This window comes from Globicephala melas, chromosome 14, assembly GCF_963455315.2.
Source record: "Globicephala melas chromosome 14, mGloMel1.2, whole genome shotgun sequence".
NCBI lineage: Eukaryota > Metazoa > Chordata > Mammalia > Artiodactyla > Delphinidae > Globicephala > Globicephala melas.
Window position 1 is genome coordinate 19,481,981 of NC_083327.1, and position 14,098 is coordinate 19,496,078.

The 14,098-nt window shown below is 35.9% G+C and overlaps 1 protein-coding gene across 6 annotated transcripts in view; it reads right to left on the reverse strand.

Moving 5' to 3' along the window:
* SNX14 (sorting nexin 14) overlaps positions 1 to 14,098 on the reverse strand; it is a 68,862-nt gene that overhangs the window by 45,255 nt on the left and 9,509 nt on the right. For 4 of the 6 annotated variants that reach the window (XM_030859434.2, XM_030859433.2, XM_030859436.2 and 1 more), the window contains exons 2-6: positions 8,866 to 8,986; positions 7,711 to 7,787; positions 7,551 to 7,629; positions 4,171 to 4,214; positions 1,840 to 1,927 (exon numbers count right to left, since the gene is read on the reverse strand). In XM_030859434.2, the coding sequence (XP_030715294.1) occupies positions 1,840 to 1,927; positions 4,171 to 4,214; positions 7,551 to 7,629; positions 7,711 to 7,787; positions 8,866 to 8,986 (409 nt within the window). The remainder of the gene's footprint in view (positions 1 to 1,839; positions 1,928 to 4,170; positions 4,215 to 7,550; positions 7,630 to 7,710; positions 7,788 to 8,865; positions 8,987 to 14,098) is intronic. The other 2 variants (XM_030859435.2, XM_030859432.2) reach the window with 1 other exon arrangement.

Here is a 14,098-nt window from a genome sequence, read left to right on the forward strand (position 1 = left end):
AAGGATATAACATTGTACTAGGAATGACATGACCCAGGCCTAATCTTTTGCCCATCAACTACCTCTGACACTTTGACAAAGAATATTACTAACTTTCTATAAAATGGGTATGATAATGACCCACTTATCTCCCAGGACAGTATACAGATAAAATGAAATGTACCATAACAATCCAGAAAGTGGAAAAAAATATTTGAAAATCATATATCTGATGAAGGAAGTATACCCAGAATAGATAATGAACTCTTACATCTCAACAATTAAAAGACAAATAACTCAGTTTAAAAAAATGGGCAAAGAATTTGAATACACATTTCTCCCCAAAAAAGATACACAAATGGCCAATAAGCATCTGAAAGGATGCTCGACATCATTGGTCATAGGGAAAGGCAAATCAAAGCCACAATGAGATACCACTTCACACCCACTAGCATGGTTAGAATCAAAAAGTGAGATAATAACTAGTTCTGGCAAGGATGTGGAGAAATCAGAACCCTCATACACTGCTGGTGGGAATGCAAAGTGGTACAGCCACTTAGGAAAACAATCTGACAGTTCCTCAAAAGTTAAACACAGAGTTACCACTTGACCCAGCAATTACACTCCTAGGTAAACCCAAAAGAAATGAAAACAAATATTCCACCCCCTCCCTCCCGAGAAAACCTATACACAAACACTATGGCAGCATTATTCATAATAGCCAACTGATGGATGGATGGATGCATGAACAAAATGTGGCATATCCATACAACAGAATATTACTCAGACATAAAAAAGAATAAGTACTGATATAGCTACAAAATGACAACATGAATAAACCTTGAAAATATTATGCTAAGTGAAAACAACCAATCACAAACATTATGCTAAATGAAAGCAAGCAATCACAAAAACTACAGAAAGGATTTTATAGTTAGCATGTATTATATTCAATCAACCAACAATCCTACCACTGGACATGTTTTCCTTTTCAGACTTCCTTATTATAAACTATACTGCAATGAATCTTTGAACATACATTTTTACAAACTACTGTGATTATTTCTTTAAAATATACTAAGAAAAACAATGGAATTAAATTTGGGAGCACAGACATTTTTAAGTCTTTTAATAAAGATTACCAAACTGCCTTCCAGGGTAAGAGTTACATCAATCTGAATTTGTACTTGCTTTGCCTGTTTCCCCACAATCACCACTACTAGATATTATCATGTTTTTTACCTTTCCCAACCTGATAGGCAAAAGAACAGTATCTCATCAAAAGACTATATTTCATGTGAGACAACATATTTTCAAATATTCACTGGCCATTTTATATGTTTCTTTTGTGAACTACTTATTCATAATTTTTGCATATCTTTGCCACAGTACTTGACTGTATTGTTCACTTCTCAAATAGGTATAGAAACATTTAACAAGATTTATCTTTATTTACTAATGGCACATACAATATGCCAATTTATTGTCAATATGTTCAATTCTATCAAACTGACAAGGCAGTAGACAAGTATTTATGTCTACAGCCAACACACTGTTAAGTATATACAGACAGAAACTCAAACATAAACAAACTATGGCTTGAAATTTTTTAAAAAGTAGATCATAATCATTACCCTGTATTCAGTAAATTCATCTAACTGGAACATGAATTTTTTTTTCTCTAATTGTCTTTTTATTTCTAATTGCCACAAACCAAGATATCCAAACATTAAAATAAAGAAAGCAAAATTGATCAATTAATCAAAAGTAATCCATTTATCTTTTAATCTAAAAAATTAAAAGTGAGGAACAAATACATACAGTACAGAAATTCCCAAATTTCTCATTATAAATATATACCTTGTGAATCCTTCGAATTAAGACAGATGCAAAAAACCGTAATATAATTCTCAGTTCATCAACAAAGGACTCATCATCTGTTACATCCCTTCAATTGAGGAGAAAAGCAAGCATTTAGAAGTTCAAAGAAATACACAGCTTCCTCTTCTAGAAAACAAGAAAAGTCTAGAACTGACTTTCTTCCATTTACTTACGCTACTTTTTTTTAACAAATAATGCATTACAGTAGAGAAAAAAAGAAATGTACAAAGAATAGAAATCTCCCATAATTCTAGTGACAAGACACAATTACTGTTAACTAAATTATAGTACATATTTCCCTGCAGACATTCACATGTACGTGGTCATATTTTTAAGATTTTTAAGATCATTTTCTAAACATCATCAAAGAAATATCTAAGAAATAAAACAAAGAATAATTTTGAGAAGCAACAGAATTACATACTAAATTTTAAATTAGTTTAAATATTTCTAGATTAATAATATAAACTAATTCTAAAAGTAAGGGAAAAAAGTGTGTGTTCTATTTGAAAAAGAAAATAAACTGAAACTCAACTGTTTTTAAACAGAAATTTTGACAACCTTCTCCTGAGTTTTCCTGTAGTCCTGAGGTCCCTAGAAGAATAAGGATACTTCCCTAATCAAAGGCAAGAAAGAAAGGTACGTATAATGGTGATATTCTGAACTTGAAGATGATGCTACCTGTTAAGTCCCTTGGTAAAATAAGGAAGATAATTGTATCAATCATGCTTTCCACTATTAACTCCAAGGAAGGGGATATCACAGCATCAAAGGAGAAAATACAGACTTTAACATTTACAAATACAGCCATATTTTATATCTGAAGAGTCATAATGTGGGTGTAGGGGTGGGGCGGGGTCGCAGTGGGGAAGTTTTACAACAGGATTCATTTTACAAAAGGCCTCACCATCAACTTTACTTAAATGGCAAATGCCCCATATTTAAGACAGACTCAAATGTAAAAAATTAATTTATATAAGCTTTTCAGGAAAATATACCATATAAACTGAATATTAAATTTGTTTTAATACACTATAGATCAACTCAACTACTAGCATTTTTTTTTTTCTGGCCATGCCACGTGACTTGTGGGATCTTAGTTCCCTGATCAGGGATCGAACCTAGCCCCACAGCAGTGAAAGTGCTGAGTCCTAACCACTGGACCACCAGGGAAGTCCCCTACTAGCATTGTTAAATTAGGAAATTCAAAATATACTGAATCTATATAAAATTTGGGTAGTTATCATTAAATATTACATCTGTAAGTCATACGGGTTTAAGTGTTCAAATACATAACTAAATACATGATGCTTATGTAAGGGAACATCTGTTTTATAATATAACTTGGGATTTCTGATTGTCAAACTATATATTTTTTTCAGATCCATATCCTGCTAAGCATAGGGCACTTGTACATCCACCTCAGACACCAAAAACAAAGTTGCTTTGGAAAAAACATATTAATTTTCCAGGAAAAGTCTATTGAAATTAACTTTCAATTTAATGAAATATCTGAATATAAATTTTTCCTGTAAATGTACAACTATTTCAAATGTAAAAAGTGCATACAAAATAGTAAATCACTCCTACAATTAGGAGTCATGAGAAATTCTACAAGTTACTTGAGGACACGGGGAGGGGGAAGGGTAAGCTGGGACGAAGTGAGAGAGTGGCATGGACATATATACACTACCAAACATAAAACAGATAGCTAGTGGGAAGCAGCTGCATAGCACAGGGAGATCAGCTCAGTGCTTTGTGACCACCTAGAGGGGTGGGATAGGGAGGGTGGGAGGGAGACGCAAGAGGGAGAGGATTTGGGGATATATGTATACATATAGCTGATTCAGTTTGTTATACAGCAGAAACTAACACAACACTGTAAAGCAATTATACTCCAATAAAGATGATTTAAAAAAAAAAAAGAAATTCTACAAGTTACTTCTCTTTCAAAAAGTAGCCTAAGTTCCTCTTTGCTATCACTAAACTGTTAATTGATGACCTAATCAATGGTTCTTAACTGGGACCACTGTGCCTCCCAGGTAAATGTGGCAATCTCTGAAGACATTTTTGGTGGTCACAACTAGGGGAAGAAGGGATACCACCAGCATTCGCTAGGAAAAAGCCAGGGGTGCGGCTAAATACCCTATAAGGCACAGTACAGGTCCCTACAGTAAGGAATTACGTGGTCTAAAATGTCAATAGTGCCAAAATTGATAAATCCTGGCCTATACTGAAAACATATCATTAGCACTTAACTTAATGGTATTCACTATACTATAGGAAAAAGGTCTTATAGAAAGCGCTTACCTGTACCAGGGATAAATGAAGTTTTCCAACACTAATTCAAGAACCTGCATAAAAATTATTTTTCAAAGAAAAATCAAGTTAGTTAACTCATTCTGGGAAAATAAACTCTACTACTAAGAAATATATAATAAAAACTAAGTTTAGTATCCCATATATTGACATCTAATATCACACTTTCACATGACAAAATGTATATGTCAACTTTACATGTTGTGATGATGAAAGAAAACATGAAAAAATACTTTGAAAACCATAAAAAAGAAAAATTACTATTAGAATGACACACATTTTTAAATATTCCTATAATTTAAAAAAAATTTTAAAAACCTAAATTGTTCTGACTCTGAAGCTTCACTGAACCAAAAAATTTCTATGGAAATAAGGAAAATAATAGGCTAGTCTTTTGCATTCCTAACCCTCTCTGTAAGTCAGTATTCCCAGAATAAAATGAAGAAACAAATATATAAGACTTACATAAAGGGTTAAAGTTAGGTTTCAGTGATCATCTTTGAAGCGAGGATAGTGACCAGAAGGGAGCATGAGGGGTACTTCTGGGTGCTAATAATGTTTTTGTTTCTTGATCTGGGGGCCGGCTACATGAATATGCTCACTTCGTGAAAATTTTAGCTGTACACTGAAAATCAAGTTATATGTGAAAGAGTAACAAAACAAAAGAAATCTTGGGTGTTAAACCTTCCATTCCTTGAGCCTGGGTGCAGCAGTATAGTTTAATTTTTAAAAGGACTTGTAGCAGTGGGCATTAACTTTAAAAAACACTAGGGAGGGAATGAAACAATATATCTAATCTGACTATATACCTTCTCTGCAGCAGTAATCAAGACTGTGGACTCTCTAAATACTAAGGCAACAAGATTTGGACTTTTTACTAAAAAAGTAAGCATTAGTGATATCACCTGGAAAAATAAGATACATATAGACAGTGTTAGGACACAGAGAGGAGACTAGAAAATTTACCATTAAACATTTCATCTTATTATTATATTATTCCCTCAAATTCAATCAGAAGCCCTACTAAGTTTACACCCTAAGTAGCTCTTTTCTACAGCTCCACTATTCAGGTCCTCATCTTCTCATCCCTATATATAGCAATAGCCTCTAAACTAGTCTCCCTCCTTCCAAGCTAGCTCCCCTCCAACCTCCATAAACCTGCCAAAGTGATCTAAAACATGTATTTGACCACATCACTCCGCTGCATGAAACCCTCAATATATCAAACCACAACATATCAAAGTTAAGACAAGTGGAGCTGCACTGATTGTGAAGGGGTGAGAGAAAGCTGCTTGCCAGCCCCTGTGACCATCCACTTCCTTTTCACCTCCCACTGCATCCTGTGAATCACATCTGAAAACTCTAGTTACACAATTTGAAAATCACTGACTCCCGATCAATTAAACTCCTTCAGCGTGGCCTTTTAAGTCTTCTGATGATCTGATTTCTAAAGGGCCACATAAAAATCAGTTAAGAACTACGGCAGTCCTGGGTTTTAGACTGAGTTCTGCTACCAACCAAGTATGATACCTGAGAAAATTATTAAAACTCTCTAAACCCTTCCTTTGGTAAAACCATCAAATCAATAATAGCACCTACTTCATAGGCTGTATGATTACATGAATAATGCAAGTACAGTGATTAGTACAATATCTACTATACAGTAAGTGATTGATAAATACTAGCTAATAGAGTCTGGTCTCTTCGTTGCCCACACCCTCCTTCGCATTTCACCCTCCAGTCTGCTGAACACTCCACCTTGTTTCAAAGCCTCTCTTTCTTTCCAAAAGCTCTTCCCACACCCTGAAATACCTTTTCCCACACTATCAGGCTGATAAACTTCTAGTTATATTTCCTGACTGCTCCTCTCAACAGTTATGCACTTCGTCCTCTGTGCTAATGATACACCTTGTACATTTCTTCCATTATAGCCTGCATTACATTATATTGTATATGTCTGTTTAAATGGCTATCTCCCCTCCTAGACTGAAGTTCCCAGAAGAAAGGAACCATACCTGATTTCTCTTTTTATTCCTAGGGCCTAATCCAGTTCCTGCCTACAGCAAGATCTCAGAAAATATTTTTAAATATTGGAGCTAGTATTTATTGAACACCAATATGTGCCAGGCACTAGGCTAAGAGCTTTACATCAGTTTTTTCAATTTTTAAAAAGAAACGAAGTGTCAAACTACAAATAATACTCTTCCTAGATGTCTTGTCTTCAACAGACCTCAAATCAGCACTCTCCCCAACAGAAATATAATGTGAGCCACAAATATAATTTCAAATTTTCTAGTAGCTATGTTTTTTAAAAAGTAAAAAGAAACAGGTGAAGTTAATTTTATGATATATCTTATTTAACCCAATATACCCAAAATAGTATCATATATGTAATCAACATAAAGTATATAATGAGATATTTTACATTTCTTTTTCCTTACTAAGTCCTCAAAATCCAGTACATATTTTACTGTATTTTACATATACAGCACATCTCAATCTGGACTAACACATTTCAAGTGTTTATCAATAGCTGCATGTGGCTAGTGGCTACTATACTGGACAGCACAGTCTTAAATCAGGGAATCTGAAGGATGAAAAAGAGCTTACAGAAGAAATGAAAAGGAAAACTGCCAACAGTTTAGCATTTATGCAGCATACTTTTCGCCAAACAAAGATACAAACTGGGAAAAAGGACAATTAAGGCAGGATTCAGATGCCTAATGCTATTCTTCAACTAATTAGCACTCAGTTTAATTCAATAGATATCTATCAGGTACCAACAATATATCTGGCACCTGCACTTGGTGCTGGGAACAAATGAGACCCATTCCTTGCCTTCAAGGACTTGACTGCTTTCTTGGATGGAGAGACCAAGTCTCTCAAAGAAATAACTAAAACATGATATGTTACCAAAAAGGTACATATAAAATGTGACTGGAACAAAGATAAGAGAACATGCTTTCTATTCCTATACTATGGACAAACACTGAAATGTATCTGACTCTCTGCTCAAGTTAGTGTCAAAAATGGGGTCACAATTCAGTAAGATACACATTGGCTCCTTGTAGCTCAGGTCTCCTCTGGAATTACAAAATGGTTATTTCTACTGTCTTATAATAAAAATGACTATTTTTATAAGAGGTAAACAATAACTAGGTAAACAGTACTTTTTTTGGCTAAAATGTCCATTTCAATTAGACATGGGATCCAAAAACATTTCTAGTTTACCATTCAAGTTGTATAACAATCAACTACCAGCGAAGAATTGATTAGGCAGCATATATTAAAATACTCCATGATTAAATTTTCCATAGGTATTTAATACTTTCTGCTTGGGTATACATAGCAATTTTATTTAAATCAGTTACCTCTGAAAGAGATGCATCAACCTTGGAAGAAATTTTCAGGTCTAGCCATGGCTGGTAGTTCTCAAGCAGCAAGGCAGGTCTAAAGAAAATCATACAGTTAAACTGCTTGAAATCCAAAATGTAACTGGAAGGATCAACAAATTAAAAGTGTTTAACGTACCTATGTCGTTTACATTTCACTTTACCACAAACAGCACAGCTACGACCTTGAGGAAATAATTCCTGAAGTCCTAACTGCTAAAAAAGGGAAATAGGGAGATTCGTCTTTACTTTACGTATCATATTTACTGAAGAGAATCAACTTTCCAAAAGTTTGTTAATCAATGTATGAATTCAAAGGACATGATTTTTTTAACTAATATCTGCTTTAACACTGAAACCATTCTTTATAATAAATAATACTTGCTATACCAAACTGCCAATAGGAAAAAAATACCTAATGAAATGCTTTACAATAACTAAGCCAAATTTTCAAGCTTAAAATTAAAGTCAATTGTTACGCTCACTTACTAAAAATAAATAAATAAATATATAAATCTATATTTGAAAATGATACTCTACTGCAAAGGTATAAGAAAAAACTATTTTCTATTTCTCCAAAACCTTGAATTCAATGAGGGAGAAGACGCGTGATAACTAGTAAGGTTCCTGACCAAATACGGGGTATCACCTTCAGCTGTGTTTCCTCTGAGTAGAAGTATCAACCAACCTGAGATGAGGGACTACATCAACTTGGAGAATTTTCAAGGAAGAGTTCAAAGTTCAGAAAAACTAATTATTTTCGTTAAAGAAATATTACTGGTTTGTTTCTATGGAGCAAATAAACATTTAGGGAACAATTAGTTCCCTGTTTGTGTCTGTGCCTCAGAATCACCTGGAAGGCTTTGAACAGGTCCTAATTACAAGGCCCTAACCCAGAACTATTCAATCAAAATCTAGTGGTAGGGCCCAGGAGTCTGTACTTTTTAAAAGATTCCTCAGGTGATTCTACTGTACAACCAATTTTGGAAACCTCTGTTTTAATTCACTGTCATCATAGTTAATATGCAGTCAAAGGACACTCTAAAATCGTGGAGCCCAATTTTCTGAGAATTTTCTGTTTTCTTTCTTTAGCTCCTCCTGGGAGACCTATATACTTTAAAAATAAACATATATGCAAATTTCACTTTAAAAATGTTCTAATGTCTTCCATTATTAAATAATAGCAGAGGTATTTTTTAAAAATCACTGCTTTAACATGCTTTCATGAACAATATCGAATAGCACAGGGTCATACCTACTAATTCTTTTAAAAGTAAGAACACATATATTTTACCTTGGGTTTGTATTTTATCGTGAAGAATATATTTGGTAAGAGAGAATCAGGTCCCAATGAGCAGTAGAATGTGACAACTCCAGCAACAAATGACCAGAAGATCATTAAAACATGAAGATACCTTAGAAATAAAGGAAGGTAATTATTAGAACCAAAAAACAGCATATAACACTAATTTGTCCCTTCATTGATTTCACAAGTTTTTAATTAAGCACCTACCATACTAGGCTGAAGCAACTTCTCCAGTCATGATTTTCTGTAATGTATCTACTAACTATAAGAATCATAGAATGTATGCTATCAAATGTATATTTCATTAAATGTATAAAGAAGTATAACTTCTCAATATTTCATAATTTGGTACCTAGGTTGTCATATTTAGCCAATACCACATTTTTCCAGAATACCTTCTAATGACAGGGTAGTATTCAAACCCCACCAAAATTCTGATTATTTGTCATTAAATCAATTTTACTGAGTGCCCGTTTTGTGCTACATAGTACTAGGCTCTAGGGATACAATAAGGAACAGCACTGCCATGGTCTCTATTTGCATGGAAAACACTATCTGGTAGGTATAACAGATAAGTAAGTAAATACAATACAGTGTGATGATGTGTTCTATATTATGACAGAGAAAGTATGCATGATATGAGAACTCCTCGGGCAAAATACACAACCCAAACTTGAAAAGACAGAAAAACTCTTTTCAGAGAAAGTTGTGTCTGTGGAAAACCTTAAAGAGTGAGTAGGAGAAAACCAACAGAAGAGGACAGGGTAGAGGAAGGAGGGACTGGGGAAGAGGCAGGGGAATTCAAACTGGAGAGAACTACGTGGGCTAAGATCTGAGCACAGCTCCAAGGAAGAAGTGGTCTTGAGATGAATCTAGAAAAGCCAAGCCAAAGCCACATGACACAGTGTCATACAGTAAGCCATGTTAAGGTGTCTCGATACGGCCAGTCCTCACAGCGCACAGCTCTGACGTGCATACATTTCAGTTGCCAAAACTTTGTGAGACACCAGCCCCCCAAACATCACAGTTCAAATTCTAATTACCGCGTCACGGTTGTTAGCTGTGCAAACCATACAGTACAAACTTTGGTGCCAGCTCTTCAGGCCACAAATCACTATGTAGTGAGAAGAGAATGAAGCCAATCCACAGAGAGAAGCAGGAAAATCCAGGAGGGGAAGAAACTATTGGCAGTATTCCAAACCCTGGTTCTATGTGTCTCTGAGGCCCAGCTACACTCCAGTTCTTTCTGCACTTACATAATCTTCCCATGATTCCCCTCTTTGCCAAACCTAGTGTGAGCTGAGTTTCTTTCATCTACCATCAAGAGTCCTAAGTAATGCCCAGGAGACAATGAAGATTTTAAGAATTTTTAAGAGTTTTAAGAAAAAGAGTAGTATCACCAGATGATCAGTAGACACTCAGGCAGCAATACGGAGAATGGCCTAAACTGGAAACATGCAGGCTAATTAGAAAGCTGCTGAAGTAATTAATCTAGGAGAGTCTACAGATGGCCTGTACTAGGGAAGAGACTTAGAAATAAAAAGAAGCTGACTGTTTTGAGACATCTAGGAGGAAGAATTAAGGGGACTAAGTAGTTGATTAGATGCAAGGAGAAGGGAGAGATTAAAAATCAGTTCCCTTTGGACATGTTGAATTTCAGATATCTCAAGACGTGTCAAGCAGAAATGTTCCATAACCAGCCAAATACTGGGTAGTTTAGATCTCTGCAGAGAATATGCGCCAAGGATAAAGGTTTGGAAATTACCAGCATAAAGATCACTGAAGTCATGGGAACGAATGACATGACCAGGGAAAAGCTGCAGAATGAAAAAAGAAGAGAACATAATACATTTAAGAAATAAGCAGAACAAGAGGAATCCGTAAAGGAATCTAGTAATTAGAAGAGTTGAGAAGACAACTGGGGGTCAAGTCAAAACGGCTGTCAAGATAAAAAAAAGAAAGAAAACATTTCAACAGGGATGAAGTAGTTAACATGATCAAATAGTTGTAAAATAAAGTGAGACAGATTGAGAAGTGTCCGTCAGTTTTAGCAACAAGAGAGCCACTGATGAACTAGGCAAAAGCAATTCTAGTAGAATGGTAAAGGACTGCAGTGGGTTGAAGAGAGGTGGGGAAGTGGGACTGGTACATGTGGATAATTCTCTTTTTAAAGGAAAGAAGAGCTAAGGTTTAGCTGGAGAGGGACCATGAGGAAAGGTGTTTAGAAAAACCTGATCATAATTAAATGTTAATAGGAGAGAAGGAGAAAAGAGAGAAAAAGGTAGGAGACAAAAGATAACTTGAGAGAATTATTTTCTCCTAGAGAGATAGGAGTAGTTGGGATTCAGAGCCAAAACAGAAGAAATAGTTATAACAGGAAGAGAGATCTCCTCCCCAATACCAGAGAGAAAGAACAGATTGATGAGAATGGAGTCAAACCTGTAGATTTCAAAACAGGAATTTATGATGGCCTTTAGGTGAAACAGGAGATGCTGAGAGTGAAGGGTGAGGGTGGCATGAACGGAAGTTCTAGAAGACTGGGGAAGTTCTGAAACAGCTGCTGGGAAGAAGTAAAGAGAAGGGTATCCTGGGGAACTGCCGAGCAGTACTGAGGCTGAAGAGTTAAATTTACAGGTGTGGGATCTTCTCTAGCAACATTCAGTAACCAGGATATAAACACTAAAAAAAACAAGCAGCATCACTGATCCAAGATTTGGAGTTTGTCAGGCGAGTGGAATGTAAGGAAAGAGAGCCAAAGATACTGGCAATAGAGTGGCTGAAGTGACGGGCAATGGAATCTAAGCTACACTGACTCCAAACCACATAGGAAAGTAAGTGACAACAGAAGAGGGAAAATGGATAGGAAGAAGGCAGAGGAATCGGGAGGCTAAGGAAAGCAGGCTTTTACGAATGAGAGAAGTAGGTCAGCAAGTGGGAGGTTTGATTTTTAAGATTTCACAGGTAGAATACTTTCTGGTGATAACCAGGGCCACCATAGGGTGGTCTAAGTGGGAGGCTGTACAGGAGTCACCTCGAGATAGACTAGCATATTTGATGGGCTACTTGCCCAAACACTGGAGTCATCTAGAATGATGGCAGAATTTAAAATGGAGAGAAAGTTTATAAACCAGAAGCTTATAGTACAAGTGACCTGGAGATCAGTGAGAAAACAGACAGATGGTATATGTTCCAAAGGAGTAAGAGACTTCTATTTCTTTGACAGAATAATTTGTACCAGACTTGCCTTCCTGCCATAAACAACTATAAAACTGAACAAAACATGTGCAGCAACTGCTTTTAGGCACTGGATAACAGGCAATATACAGCAACAGAATCTTTAAGAGAAGGGAAGCACACAAGTGAGTTCCACATTGATCCCAGTTCTTTGACTGGGGACAACTGTCCAAGTGCAGCATGGAATAGAAAAGGTTACAGAAGATATTGTGAAGATCTGGGATTTCGGAATTGGGGAATAAAGCACCAAGTAATAAGAAGGTGAAGACAGATGATTAAAGATGCTTACGTATTATAGACAGTGACCAAGTAAGTGCAAAAGCTGTGAGACAAAGGCTGCACCACCCAACTACATGAAACCGCCTGGTCTCCAGGCTTCCAGAGCAATTCTATACTTGAGAAACATCCACTAAATACCGATTATTAAATGCTCTCACTCAGCACTTAAAACATAAACATGATTACTATTCACTCAAAAAACTTGCTATGGCTTAATGTTGCCTGCAGGATGAAACACAAACCCCTTAAACCTTTATGGTCCCTTTCAAGCTGACTCCAACCCACCTTTCTACTCTTATTTCTTCTCATTCCTTTATACAAAGCTTCACTCCAACCAATACCATAATTGACATCAAGTTTTAAAGAAACATTAAGTCTGGAAACTAACTCAATAGGTTATACAGGTATTCACAGAGGAAATTATGAAATTCATGTCCATAGCCACTTACTGAAAATCATTTTGAGCCGGAGAGATATGACTCAGAATTCAGAATTTTTAGGATTCTTGAACAGTTTTATAGCATGTATTTCATAAATAACATAATGTAATATGTTAATGAGGTCTGATACAGTACTCCATAATCAGATATTAATATTTCTGCAGCAAAACATATAAACAATAAATAAATAAATAAGTCAGAAATAAATACTATAAATAGTCTCAAGTCTATTGAGGTCAGCTTTTGTTATTAAATGCCAAACTTATGGGAAAAGTTACTTCTTCAGAATTTTTTGGATCTCAGAATTACAGATTAAGAATTGTAGACCTGTGCTTAGACTGAATGACAATAAACACTACATGCAATATGTATACTGCTATAACTAGGTCAAGCAATAACTAAGGCATTATTTAAGAAGGAAATCTATAGCATTAAATGCATTAATCCTGTTCTTCTCAACGAAGGGTGATCGCACTGCCCAGGGGACACATGGCAGTATATGGAGACATTTTGATAGTCACAACTGCAGGGAGAGGGAGAAGGGGACTGTGGTACTTACATCACATGACTAGAGGCCAGGGCTCTGCTAAATATTTTACAGCGTACAGGACAGCCCCCCACAGCAAAGAATTATCTGACCCAAATTATCAACAGTGTTGAGGCTGAGAAACCTCGCATTAATCAGAGACAAAGAAATGCTGAAAACCATCAAGCTAAGCATTCAGAAGGATGGGGGGAAAAATGCAAATCCAAACACATTAAAAGGAAGGAAACACTAAAGAGAAGAACAGAAATCAATAATGTGGACAATAATGATAAGACAAAAAAGAAAATTAAGCTGGTTCTTTGGAAAAACTAATAAAATGAGCAAACCTCTAACTGGATACTACTGAAAGTTTTAGGGCACCAATAATTACTCTAAAAACCGATAATTAAGAGAAAAGTGTAAGTATTTAACCCACTTTTCCAATTTGAGATGTACTTCATTGTAACTAAATACACCTAATGGAGGATGGAGTAAAGCAATTTTACACACACACACACGAATTTTTTTTTTAATTATTATTTATGTATTTATCTATTTTTGGTTGTGTTGGGTCTTCGTTTCTGTGCAAGGGCTTTCTCCAGTTGCGGCAAGCGGGGGCCACTCTTCATCGCGGTGCGCGGGCCTCTCACTATCACGGCCTCTCTTGTTGCGGAGCACGGGCTCCAGACGCACAGGCTCAGTAGTTGTGGCTCACGGGCCTAGTTGCTCCACGGCATGTGGG